Source organism: Myodes glareolus, chromosome 3, assembly GCF_982192425.1.
Source record: "Myodes glareolus chromosome 3, mMyoGla1.1, whole genome shotgun sequence".
NCBI classification, from domain to species: Eukaryota; Metazoa; Chordata; class Mammalia; order Rodentia; family Cricetidae; genus Myodes; species Myodes glareolus.
This window is the reverse complement of record NC_142028.1, coordinates 9,771,024-9,783,413: the sequence shown is the minus strand read 5'-3', so window position 1 is coordinate 9,783,413 and position 12,390 is coordinate 9,771,024. Positions and strand designations below refer to the sequence as shown.

The 12,390-nt window shown below is 43.6% G+C and overlaps 1 protein-coding gene across 2 annotated transcripts in view; it reads right to left on the bottom strand.

Annotated features, from left to right (window-relative positions):
• Nucleotides 1-3,087: 3,087 nt before the first annotated feature.
• The window catches only part of St8sia1 (ST8 alpha-N-acetyl-neuraminide alpha-2,8-sialyltransferase 1), a 144,699-nt gene continuing 135,396 nt past the window's right edge, over nucleotides 3,088-12,390 (bottom strand). For both annotated transcript variants that reach the window (XM_087903970.1, XM_048432597.3), the window contains one exon: nucleotides 3,088-10,186. In XM_087903970.1, the coding sequence (XP_087760096.1) occupies nucleotides 9,700-10,186 (487 nt within the window). In that variant the 3' untranslated portion in view covers nucleotides 3,088-9,699. The remainder of the gene's footprint in view (nucleotides 10,187-12,390) is intronic.

Below are 12,390 nucleotides of genomic sequence, written 5' to 3'. Positions count from 1 at the left end.
CCTGTGCCTTTTTATATTGGAAGTATGTTCTTTTAAATTTTTATCTTATAGGGAATTACAGTTCATAGATTGTGTGAATCTCAAAAGAGACTTTGAACTTTGGACTTTAAAACATTGTTGAACTGGGATAGACTGTGAGGACTTTGAAGCTGGACTGAATGCACTTTTCATTATGATATCATTATAAACTTGTGGTGGCCAGGGAGTGGAATGTGGAGTTTGAATATAATTGGCCCCCCATAATCTCATAGGGAGTGGCACTGTTAGGAGATGTGACTTTGTTGGAGTAGGTGTGGCCTTGCTGGAGGAAGGGTGTCACTGAGGAGTGGGCTTTGAGGTCTAATATATACTCAAACCGTGCCCAGTGTCTCAGTTTACTTTCTGTTGCCTGTGCAAGATTTGGAACTCTCAGGTTCCTCTCCAGCACCCATCTGCCTGCATGCTGCCATGTCCCACCATGAGGATATTGCACTGAATGAACCACTGAACTGTAAGCCACCCAATCAAAAAGTTTTCTTTGTAGGAGTTGCTGTGATCATGGTGTCTCTTCACAGCAACAGAAACCCTAACTAAGACAGATAGTGTATGCAGTATGAAATATTAACATGGTAAATACCATTGTTAAGTTCATAGATGCTGATGTTAGCAGAAAACAATAAGGATAGAAAAGGAAGATCCAGGATAAACGTCTACTTTGGTTAGATGGAGACTGTGTGCTCTGTGGAGAAGAGCATTGTGGGCAACTCCAGACTGCTCTAGGGACTGATGTCATCATCTCAGCCTTCACCTTTGTAAAAGCTTCTGACAAAACAGCGTGGCCAGGATGCCTGTGATGATCTCACTACTCTCTCTCGGTGGGCTTCTCTCCATGTGGTTAGGGTATCAGAAGCAGAGGTTATGCCTGGAATCACAGACAGGGGCCAAGGATAACCTGCTTATTATGATTATCTAGTGTCCAGCCAGCAAAAGCTCAGATGAGAGTCAACTCCGGAGTAGAGCCAGTCCCCAGACAGCCACCAGGGAAGAAGCTGATGCCAACAGTCCCCACATCCAGGCTTTAGTGTCTGTCTGCTCCCCATGTGCAAACATCAGAATAGTCTTGACTGCCGTCTAGTCTGACACCAATAAGCTCTTGATTGTCTTTTAATTCAACTTTCTATTTCACTGTTTATCATAAAAATATTCCCAGTATATGGGGTTGGAGAGATGATTCCGTGGTTAAGAACATTCGTCTTATCGAATGTTATCACTTTTCCAGATAACCTGAGTTAACTCCCAGCACCCATGTCAGGTGACACGCAATCACCCGAAACTCCAGCTCCAGAGAAAGCAACGTCTTCAGGTCTCCAGGAGCACTCAACACGTGTGCCAGACACTCTACATATAAATAAAAAGTAATAAAAATAAAATCTTAACTTGTCCCCAATACTGAGGCTAGTTCTCCCCCTCCCCCCAGTTTGTGCCCAGAAACCATGATTCTTGTGGCACAAACAAACAGTAACATTCAGGGTGTCTGCATGTTTCAGAAGCCCCAAAGGCTCCATACTATGAATTAGAAATGAATTTGATCGCCCTCCTTTAATTCCTCTATGATCTCAATAACCTATGATTTGCAATTATCCTGCTTTCAGGCTTGGGGGAGCTCCTGAGCATACATATATGTCTTTGGGCTCTTGCAGAATGGAACAGCTGGACTGGGTAAAATTTAGATTGCGTTACCTAACAATAGTTGATTACCAAATCTAAATACGTTTTCCTCACACAGTTAGGGTAACCCACGTTTATATGACAAGGCTTCTTACTCCATGAAGTGATTTACTAAACACCATGCCTCGTCTCCACTAACTCATAGACTCATTTTTTTTTAAAGCAGATATAGCCTGAAAGGCTACTGTAAAAACTAAGTCAGAAAATTAACACAATCTGTATCAAGTGCCGTGATCAATTTTAGAGAAATGTATCATGAAGGATGGATGGGGTACTCTCGTGATGTCACTTCCTCTGAGGAAACGTCTGACAGAACCGGGAGGCAGAGCCCTAGGGACAGGGGGTACAAAGCAACCACCTAAATGATTTTGACAGGAGTGTGGATGTGGCCTCTCAAAGCCACCGTCTTAGAACACAGGAGGAGTCTCAATGTCTTGCCTCATGTCCTCACGTGAGCAATTAGAGTATCTGGAGACACACACACTGGAATGGACTCTCTGCAAAGACGAACAGTTTTACTGCCAGAAAAAAGAGGCTTGTGTGTCTTAGTCAAGCCATGTAGATGCATGCTTTCCCGCGTTGATGGGATACACAGTATCTCCTCTGCCTACGGTGAGTTCTTTCATAGACTGGGCAGTGCTAGTTATTTTTCCAGTCTCGATAAACGGCTCAGTGGGTAAGAGCACTGGTACTCTGCAGAGGACAAGAGTTCAGTTCCAGCCCCCACTTGCTGGCTCACAACCACCCATAACTCCAGTCCCAGGGAATCTGACGCCCTCTTCTGCACTGCACCTGCGTGGTGCACACACAGACACACATACAGGCAAAACGCCATACACATAAAAGTTAAAAAAAAAACTTTAAAATCACATTAATTCATTTGTTTTACACTTATGTATTATTAACTTATTTTATATTTATTCACATGGCATACATGTAGAGGCCAAAAGACAGCTTGCCTTTTACCATGTGGCTTCCAAGAATCCAACTGAAGTCTTCAGACTTGGTGGCAAGCCTCTCCAGCCGCTGAGCCACCTCACCAGCCCTATGTGGCGCTGCTATCTGTACAGCTACTCTAATTGTGTATGTATTTTTCCTTTAACTTTTGTATTAGGTTTTATTTATTAATTCTGTGTGTATGTGCACATGTGTCACAGCACACATGTGGAGGTTAGAGGGAATTTTCAGGAGCCGTCATTCACCATGCAGACCCCCGTGATCATGCTCAGGTTGTCACAGGTGGCCGCAGGCTCCCCAGCTGAGCCGTCTCAGCAGCCCGTTTGTGAAGAGTCTAGCAGGGCAGTCGAGGTTGATACATAGAGAAGTGAGAAGGACATGGCAAGCACACTTCACAGAAATAAGAGGACTTCGCAAACTGCATTGAGAAAAAAAAAAACATTTTATTCACAGGGTACATTTCCAAATCTTCTCCAAGGAAGGGAGGTAGAGAAACTGAGACTTGATTCGCCTTCTCACTGCCGGCACATCTCATGAACACACCACAGAAAAGGTGTCTTCCCAGTGACCCTCCTTGGGAACATCACCGCTCACCTCAGCCACCAGATAGGCACCGCTGCTTTCAGTCACACCGTCGTCAGAAGTACCGATTAAACTGCTTTTCTGACCTGCTACATTTTTATATAAAATTCTTAAAAAGAAAAGGAATGAAGAGCATTGGGTTCCCACACTTCCTGTCTACCAAAGGTGGCTTTAATAGGAGGAAGCCACTCTGTAAACACTTCAAAGGTAACTTCAATTTTACAGTCTGATCTAAAAGTCTTTCCCAGAATTATCATGGACCAATAGGCAGTAGGTGAGAAAGAATATTTAAAATTTCTTATTTTTACTCTTACCCAACCTCTGAAAATATACGCCGATAAAACGGCTTGCATACATGTGGAATAGTCTAGAATGAGCAATGATAGAGGCTAAAGGTAAAAATGTCTCCCCAATATTTTGCAGATCAAACTATGCTGCATAATAACTATAAGTCTAGTGATGTAGAATCTTTTAAGATGAAGCAGGCTTTAGAATAGTGTGCGGTATGTCCTTCCCTCCCCTCTCATAGGTAGTGTCTCTCCGGTGCATCACGGAAGCCATCAGTCACCCTAGCTGTGGAGAGAGAAGCCTGTCATGTTGAAGACAGAATGGAAGACAGCAATAAGTTGGATCCTTACTTCCACGAATGCTGGAGCTTTCTAGAAAAACATTCTTAACTCTAGGAATTTTCTGTAGGTATCACCTAAAAGACTTTAGAAAATGTTCCACAACTGACCAAAGGATATTTACACACCATTATCAGACGTCTCCAAGGCCTATGCACTATCATGAATTTCTATAAAAAGTCCCATTTGCTACATTTAAAAGGGTCCTTGCTGACGATAAAGGTACAAGTTGGACAGACATAGAAATATCTGCAAAGCAACAGACACACGAAGAGAGTATGTAAGAGGGGAGCCAAGCCAGGAAAAGTTAAGGCACCTTCTGCCACTCCCCAACATTACCAAATCAGCCACTTTCCTGTTTTCCATGGGCATAAATAGCATAAGGAAGGAGAGAGGAACAGAGGGAGGGAGAGAGAGAGATTGGACTAAAACACGAAGGATAATGAATCTAAGTTGCCATTGCCTTTCTTGGGAATCATTGTAGGGACAAGAAGCTAACAGTAACTCTTGCTAATGTGCAGTGTATGGTGACCATGTCCAGCAGTCAACATCAGGGTGACATTGACCACAATTTCTGCACCATCTAGACAGAAAAGCTAAATTAGAACTCACTTTGAGACTATAAATCAAAAGAGAGGTGACATAGCACTGTGTAGGTGTTTGCTTCATCAAATTCAGGCACCTGTGAGGGTACTTCCTGGAGGGGGCAGGAACCTGGGGTCTCCAAGACTGCCAAGATCCACATGAGAACACAGGTACCGGCTTGGAGTCTTCCCTGCAACAGCCTCAATATCCATGTTCATGGTACATCTAGCATCTTTTCATCCTAACCCTAACCATGACAAGGCAGCACACTTCCTTTCTGTTATCTTGAAGCCATTCTGTTCTTGCGACTGCATTCTAAGACAACACCTCCTTCCTTCCTGTCTGCTGAGCTGCCTCCTGAGGCTGAGACCTTTCCAAATAGGTCCTTTGCAGTGGAAAAAAAAATCACTATTTTCTCTTAGTTTTCATTTTGGTTACATCTTTTCTCTATTGCATTTTTTCTTTCTGTCACTGTAAAGAGAAATCCAGAATTGCATGAACACAGTTTTCTCTGCTTTGGACTAAGTCACATCGCTTGTCGTTTACTGTTATGGCATGAAACGTACATTTGAAAATGACAGGAACCTGAAGGAAGTCAAGCTACACAGAAGCTAGAAGAAGCACGAACTATATTTGGATATTACACCATAAAACTCTTGGACAACTTTGTCACTGATTGAATCCCAACAGTTTCAACTGAAAAGCAAAACCAAGAAGGTTTTGAACACATCAGTGAGACTGGAAGTCATGGTCAGAAGAGCAAACATAAAAATGTAATTCCTCTCTTTTGCCCTAACAAGTGAGAGTCAAGGGCTTTGGCTGTTACTCAAATGCTCACAATATTATAACTCACTTCAATATGCCTGTTCCTCTGTGTTAAAGGAAGAAGAAACTACAAATGTCAGCAACAGAGAGAACACCCAAACAAGGAAGCAGAAGCGCATTCCTCCCTTGTTGCAATGAGGTTAGAAAGTATGAAGAACGGTTCCATTCATGTGCACGCGTCATTCACCTATCTCTGGGAGGTATGTGAAAATGTCAAACAGCATATTAAGGCCGAGAGTAAGGCAGATACTATTTATATTCTTGTGTTTGTGTGCATGCACATGTATGTGTGCCTGGGTGTGTGAGGGATGTCTACAAATTTGAGACCCTCCCACTTATAAAGCAGGAATTGTATAGGGCTGAGACTAAACCCTGTGGCCTCACAGAAGTCCGTGGTTTCAAAGGAAACAGAGGAACTCTAGGACATCTGATCTCTCCCTAGCTTCAGGGACTCAGAAGCTCATCTGTGTGCAGAGAGAAGTCTCCTCATCATGATCATATGCAACCGGGTCAAGGTGATCAGACTCTGCCACAGGGCACCCAGATTAGCAAATGCAAGCTCAGGTACTTGAGCTCGTAAGGTGAAGGTCCTCAGTGCACTGGTGACTGATTTTCTCATTAGATCTCTCCTGACAAGGGTTTGCCAGCAAAAATTCAGCAAAGTTGATACTTTTCAAACACAGAAATTAAAACTGTAGATTGGCTTCCCAGCAAAGAGCAAAGGGCATTCCCTGAACATCTTCCATTTTGAGAAAGAATTCTCGACCTTTATTAAGATTTATTTACTTATTATTTGTAGGGATATGGTTCCACTTGCATGCAGCATCCATGGAGGGAAGACAAGGATGCCAATCACCTGGGCAAGGAATGACAGGCAGCTGTACACAAGGACGTGTGTGCGGGAACTGAACCCAGGTCCTCTGCAGGGGCAGTCAGAACTATTAAGGGCTGAGAGGGCCCTCCATCTGCTCTCTTCCTTTGGTGAAGTCATAAAAGTGACCAATCTAGTTTAGCCACACAATTTTTATATAATTTTGTAGAGCATTTTATAGTGGTGAGCACACGGGTCCAGGGGTCATCTTCCATGAAAAGGGCTTTCAGGTACAAGCTTTATTTCTGGTGGGATGACTTACTCTTCACCTGGCAGAGTTTTTACTGAAGTGTGATTGAAATCAAATAGCAGTCATCCTTGCTCAGGGACCTGAGAACCAAAGCAATTCTCCAGCTGCAGTTGACTAAAATGGAAATTCCTGTCTGGGTGCTCATTTGCAGTTTCTGCGTCCTTTCCCCCCATGAAGCAATCTTACTTTTGTCTCTGTTTCTCTGTCTATCCCTGTCTCTGTGTCTGTTTGTCTCTGTGTGTGTGTGTGTCCCTCTCTTTCCTTCTCTCTCTCATATATGAATTGCCATGCAAGTAAAATATACCCATTTAAAGCATTGGCCCAATTGGTGGTAGAGAGGGCTGCCATCTCTTGTCAGACGCACTGAAGTGAATTCAATGTTTTCTATTGAATATGTCCATCATAACCCAAATCCCTTCTGTCTGAAAGTTAAGGTCAAATATGTTAAATAATGGAACAGGCCCAGACCTAAAGGCCTTAATTTCAAGAAGTAGAATTGAATAGTCCCCGACCTCTTAAAGGTAATAGAGTACTCCAGAAAGTTCTAGGGATGATTCTGGAGAGGTTTCTATGTAGAAACACATATTTTACTAAAAATAATGTTAAGCACACACATAGTTACATGTACATACTCAGAGAGACACCCATTCAGCCACACCTACCTCTTGCTTAGCTACATCATCTAATCAAACACACATAAAGTTACATATATGACATATGCACCTATGAATAGTCACTATAAAATAATGGACAGTTGCAGCAATGCTGTTCATGCCATGAACATTATACCTGTGTTCTAAAAGGCAAGTAGCACAAACAAACTTTTCTTTTGGTCTAACTTGGAGTTTCTCAATGTCCACACTACTACTGTTTCTCGGGGTCATTCTCTATGGCAAGTGGTTGACCCGTTGCTGCTGGACCACCATCCGGCTGTTCCTACTACAAGCAGAACAAGAAAATGTACCCAGGTGCTGGCTTATGGCACCTGAGAAGGAAGGGCAATCATCATGGGCGAAAGCACAGCTCTAGCTGACAGTGTTGACCACCTCTGCTCTGCAGGTCAGGAGCCATGTAGACTGGCTTTCCAGCTCATAGACAAAACCCACGACTCCTCCGTGGACCTGTTCCAGGACCCGTGGTGAGAGTTCACACTCCCAGGTAGCATTCTCAGTGACCTGGGATGTGTGGATTTTAGGAGCTTCTTGCTTAGATTCTGGCCAATTAATGCATTCATCTGAATGCACATTTAATTAATCTTTGTATGGGTTGTTTTCCTAGGCCTTTTATACTTTTAATAAAGTCTATTGGTAGAAATTCATTCTTTCTTAGGTAATTATTAAATACTAGTCCTTCAAAACAAGGATTATATTAAGTGACGTACAGACAGGACTAACACATTTAGCACTGCCCTCCTGATAGCCTGATGCTACCACACAAGATGGAAACACCAGGCCAGCCTGCACAGTGGTGAACTTCCCAAACCTCAGCACAACCTGTCTCAGTTCAAATGCCAATTTCTAGAGTAACCTGGATATCTGATCACATTTGGCAATGGGCAACTCTTCCATAACTTTGATAACTTGTAAATTAGCCTTTATTGTAAAGCCCCCTGTTTTCATAGACGTGGTCAATATACCAAGTTTATACCTTCAAGGTGAAGTAGAGCTTGTGAGTCAGTTTTACCTGCACCATGACAACACTTGAAAGAGTAAACGTGAGTTTTCACAGCTCCTTGGAGCCTAATGTACCTCAAAGATCAACAACCACATAAGATGTCCCTGCGTGTCCCTTACCTACAGTAAACACATTTGGCCGTAGAGTTGCCTTGTGTCAAACAGCTGTACCAAGCTGCACAAGCAGCCGCACCTGACACTAAGAAAATACAGAGCTAGTGGTTCCTACCTGCTCATTTGCATGAACCAGGTCCCTTGCCACTATGCTCAGCACAAGGTCCATTCATGAGATTTGGGGGGTGGGGGAGGCAGAATGAATAAGACAGCAGTTCTCATCCTGGATTACGTCTTTGAGGGTAAACCTTGCACCCCGTGCTGGCATGCAAGCTGACAGTAACTGCTATGCCAGCTCAACTCATGTCTACATGAAATGGATTCCATATGACATCTCTGTAGTGCTTCAACACTGGTTATAGACACCAGGCCACGCATGCTCAGTTTTGGCAATGGCATGAGAAAAATCTTTGATTACTTTGTATAGTGTGTCAGAGTACATGTGTTTATACTCATGTGTACATGCACACACATCATCTTGAAAGGGAATATTCATATGTATGTACACATGAGTTACCTTAAAGGAAAATATTCACGTTAAAGAGAAAAGGGTCCTGCCTCCTGGTCTGTCAGACTCAGAGATGAAGTTCTTACTTCACCTCTCATTAAATGAAGGCAATTTTGAAGTGAATAAAGTAATTGTGTGCAGAGCTATTTGGGGAAAATACCAGCATCAGAGTCCATGGATTAATGTAACAGGGACCTAAAGTTGAGCTTCTCTCTCAGCATCTGGGGAGAGGAAGCGTCTCATATTATCTAGACTATCAATCAAAGTAATCAAAGATTATTCTCATGTAACTGTCAGAACTGAGTCATGGCCTGGTGTCTGTAACCAGTCTAAAGTCAACAGAGCTTCACACTAAATCGACCTAACCAAAGAGGCGAGAAGCAGTTCTTACTTAAAACTGTACTGGTGGAGGGGACTATAGCCAACATAGATTTGTTTTAACGCATCACAAAAATCAGCAGGAAGGATTTTGTAAGTCTACCCCATCACCCACCCACAGCTCTAAACGGGACAAAAATAAATAATAATTTTTAAAAACCTACAGTTCTAATGCCAGTCTCAATAAGACAGGTCTTTTAAAATGACTATGATGTCACTGCATATTGACGGTCAGCAATAACCCCCAGCGATGCCACTGTGTATTGACTGCAGCAATACCCCCAGCATCTCCACATGCTGCCACGATGAGGCCCTTGGCCTCAGCAATCAGAGTTCGTCTGCTCCTTGAATCTTGTCTTCTAGATTTGAACCACAGACACGTCATCTGCCAGTATCATCTCCTTGGGGTCCCAGTTGTAAATCCACGACACACTATAAAATCTTTCCCCAGAACATTTTACTTCTTAGTATTCTCCAAGCCAATGTCAAACGCAAAGTTTCGCTTGGGTTTTTGTTTGTTTGCTATCATGCCAATCCATGACACATTTGGCCACTCCTTTTGGAAGTCATATAGAAAACCTAGCAAAAATATTCCCCAGCCCAGTTCTTTCTTCTTCTGGTCCCTAGGAAGTGGGCTCAAGTGATGGCTCCTCACATGGGTCTAGCTGCATCCTCAGCACACCAGTTTTGTGAAGGTACCAGAGTTGGAGAAATTCCTCAGGCATGGCGTGGAAGCCCGAGTAGGGCAAGACATTGTCGTAGTAGTGGTGGCTAATGGGCTCCTCGTGCATATTTGCGGAGAAGGGCCAGAAGCCATAGATGGCCACCTCTTCACAGAGGCCCAAGGCTGCGCTGACCAGAAACAGTCCTGTAGACAGGCGCTTGGCATGAATTCCCCTGCTCTTCCAGAACTTTCCAATGCTCCGCAGAAAGTTGGGATTAGCAAAAAGCGCTGTTTGATTGGCACCAACGTCTTTCAGTGTGTAATATACACGGAGAGACGGCTCTGTTCCTGTCTTCATAGAAAAAGCAGGCATGTAGATGTAGCTATGGTTATAGATCTTCATGTTATCCACAAACGTCTTTCTTGACCAGAGCAGGTTTTGAAACCTATGGAAAATAAAAGACTCAATCAGACCTCAGAAACCCAGACGCATCAAAGCCCACTCACCCTGTTCTCTGATGATGGAAGTTATCAAACAGAACACACACACAACACTTCGCCTGAAACTTCATCAAATACCCCAACTCATCAAATACTCCTACCATGAACTCATCAACATTCCTTAATGAAGTTCTCCTAGACCAACATCGACTGTGTATTTTGTTCTTGCCTGCAATGGAAAGTGACTTAAGATTTGTGGCTTTGTCAAGACTGCTGATTGGGGTGGTGACAACAGAACTGGTTTCTTCACCTGAAGATTAAAAAGAATCACTTGTAAGACAACTTTTCCCATCAAAATCCCAAGCCCTATAAGTCTTTAGTTGGCCAATGTTCTAACTGTAAATCTACATGGGAAAACCAGGGCCTGTTTCTGTTGTAGTTCCATGCAGAGAGCTGCCCACATCCCTTTCTGGCGAATTCTGAATTCTGCTTGTCTCTGCTCATCCAGAGCCACCTGCAGAGAGAATCTCTGATTCAAATGGGTGCAACCAAAATGTATGGAAGACCTCCTATGTGCCAGACATGAGAGAAAGACAATTATTATTTATTAATTAAAATTAATAATCATTAATTTTTATTAATCACAATGAATTAAAAGCTTATTTGTTGCCTCACTTAACCTTTTATTAACCTTACATGAGCATGTGTGTATGGGCATATTGTACATTTTGGGGGTCAGAGAGCAACCTCAGGTGTTGGTCCTCACCTTCCACCTTGATTTTGAGATAGTGTTTCTTGGTTTTGTCGTTTCCCTGCTGTGTAAGGAAAGTCAGGGGCTCCCCAAAGCTTCTAGGGATTCTCTTGTCTCTGTTTCTCATCTCACTATGGGAGCTCTGGGATTATGGATGCCTGCTCCTGTTCCCAGTTTTATGTGGGTTCTGGGAAATTTAAACTTGGGTCCTCATATTTGCACTCCTTAATTCACCAAGCCATCGTCTCAGGTGAATGCCTCTTTTTTTTTTCAAATTCATTTACTCTTCTTTCATATACTACATCCTGACTACAAATTTCCCTTCTTCCACTTCTCCCAGCTCCTCTCCCAACCTTCCTTCTCTCCCAGATTCACTCCTCTGTTTTCCTTCAGAAAAGGGCAGACCTCCCAGCGACATCAGATGAACACAACATGACATGTTACAATAAGACCAGGCACAAACCCTCGTACCAGAATGCCTTATGTTTTAAGTCAAGAAATCCAAGTCAAGTTAAGGAAGCAGCTGTGTAACAAACAAAACAAAGTGTTCCAAAAGCCACACTGGATAGATCTACAAAGACCCTTAGAATGGAGAAGGCAAAAACAAATCAGCAACGACTTGAAGGAGAGAGTGATGTCAGAGAAAGCTAGAGAATGGATAACCCTTCAAGAGCTGTTGCTAGGGAAACAAGAAGAGAAGAGGAGCATAAAGGAAGCGGCAGGGTCCTAGGCAGGAGCACACAAAGTGCTGCAAAATTTGGAAGGCTAGCTGTTCCTGGACCGTGGAAGATGGGCGTGGTTCTGACTGTGGCTGGAGATGAGGCATGTTGTAAAATATCTTCCGTATCTCTAACACGTTGACCTTCGTGTCACCCTGTGGTGAGGAGCCCCTCCTGCCCCAGTGACTGCCTACAGTGTGCATCACACTGCCTGGCTGCCAATGGCTGAGGAGATACACTTAGGAAGTAAGAGGCTAGCAGCTGGGAGCCCAGATAAGACACTGTGGATGCGGGGTTAGTAAACATGAAAAGCAAGGAGCAGGAGGGAAGGAGGAGGAGGAGAGGGGAGGAGCAGGGAGGGAAGGAGGAGAAGGGGAGGGGAAAAGCAGGAGGGAAGTGGGCAGAGGACAGGACCTAGGAGCTCAGTTGTTCTGTCTCAGGTTCTCTGTGGGCGGAGCAGCAGCATCTGTAAACAGGGTGAAGCCATAGCTAGGAGAGGCCAATCGGGCTTGCACACATGCGACATTCACGGTGAATACACAATTTCGAAGCACTGTGACAATCATGGTTTTTTTTTTATCTACCAAGAACGGAAGGAATGCTGCTCAAGCCCAGAGAGATGACCTCTCCGACTCCACATGTCCTTGACCCAGAAGTCGCATGAATCACTTCCCCATGGCACCAACCAAGGGAGAAGCGGTGAGAGTGTTTCCAGGTAGTCACTTACCTTAGAGCACGG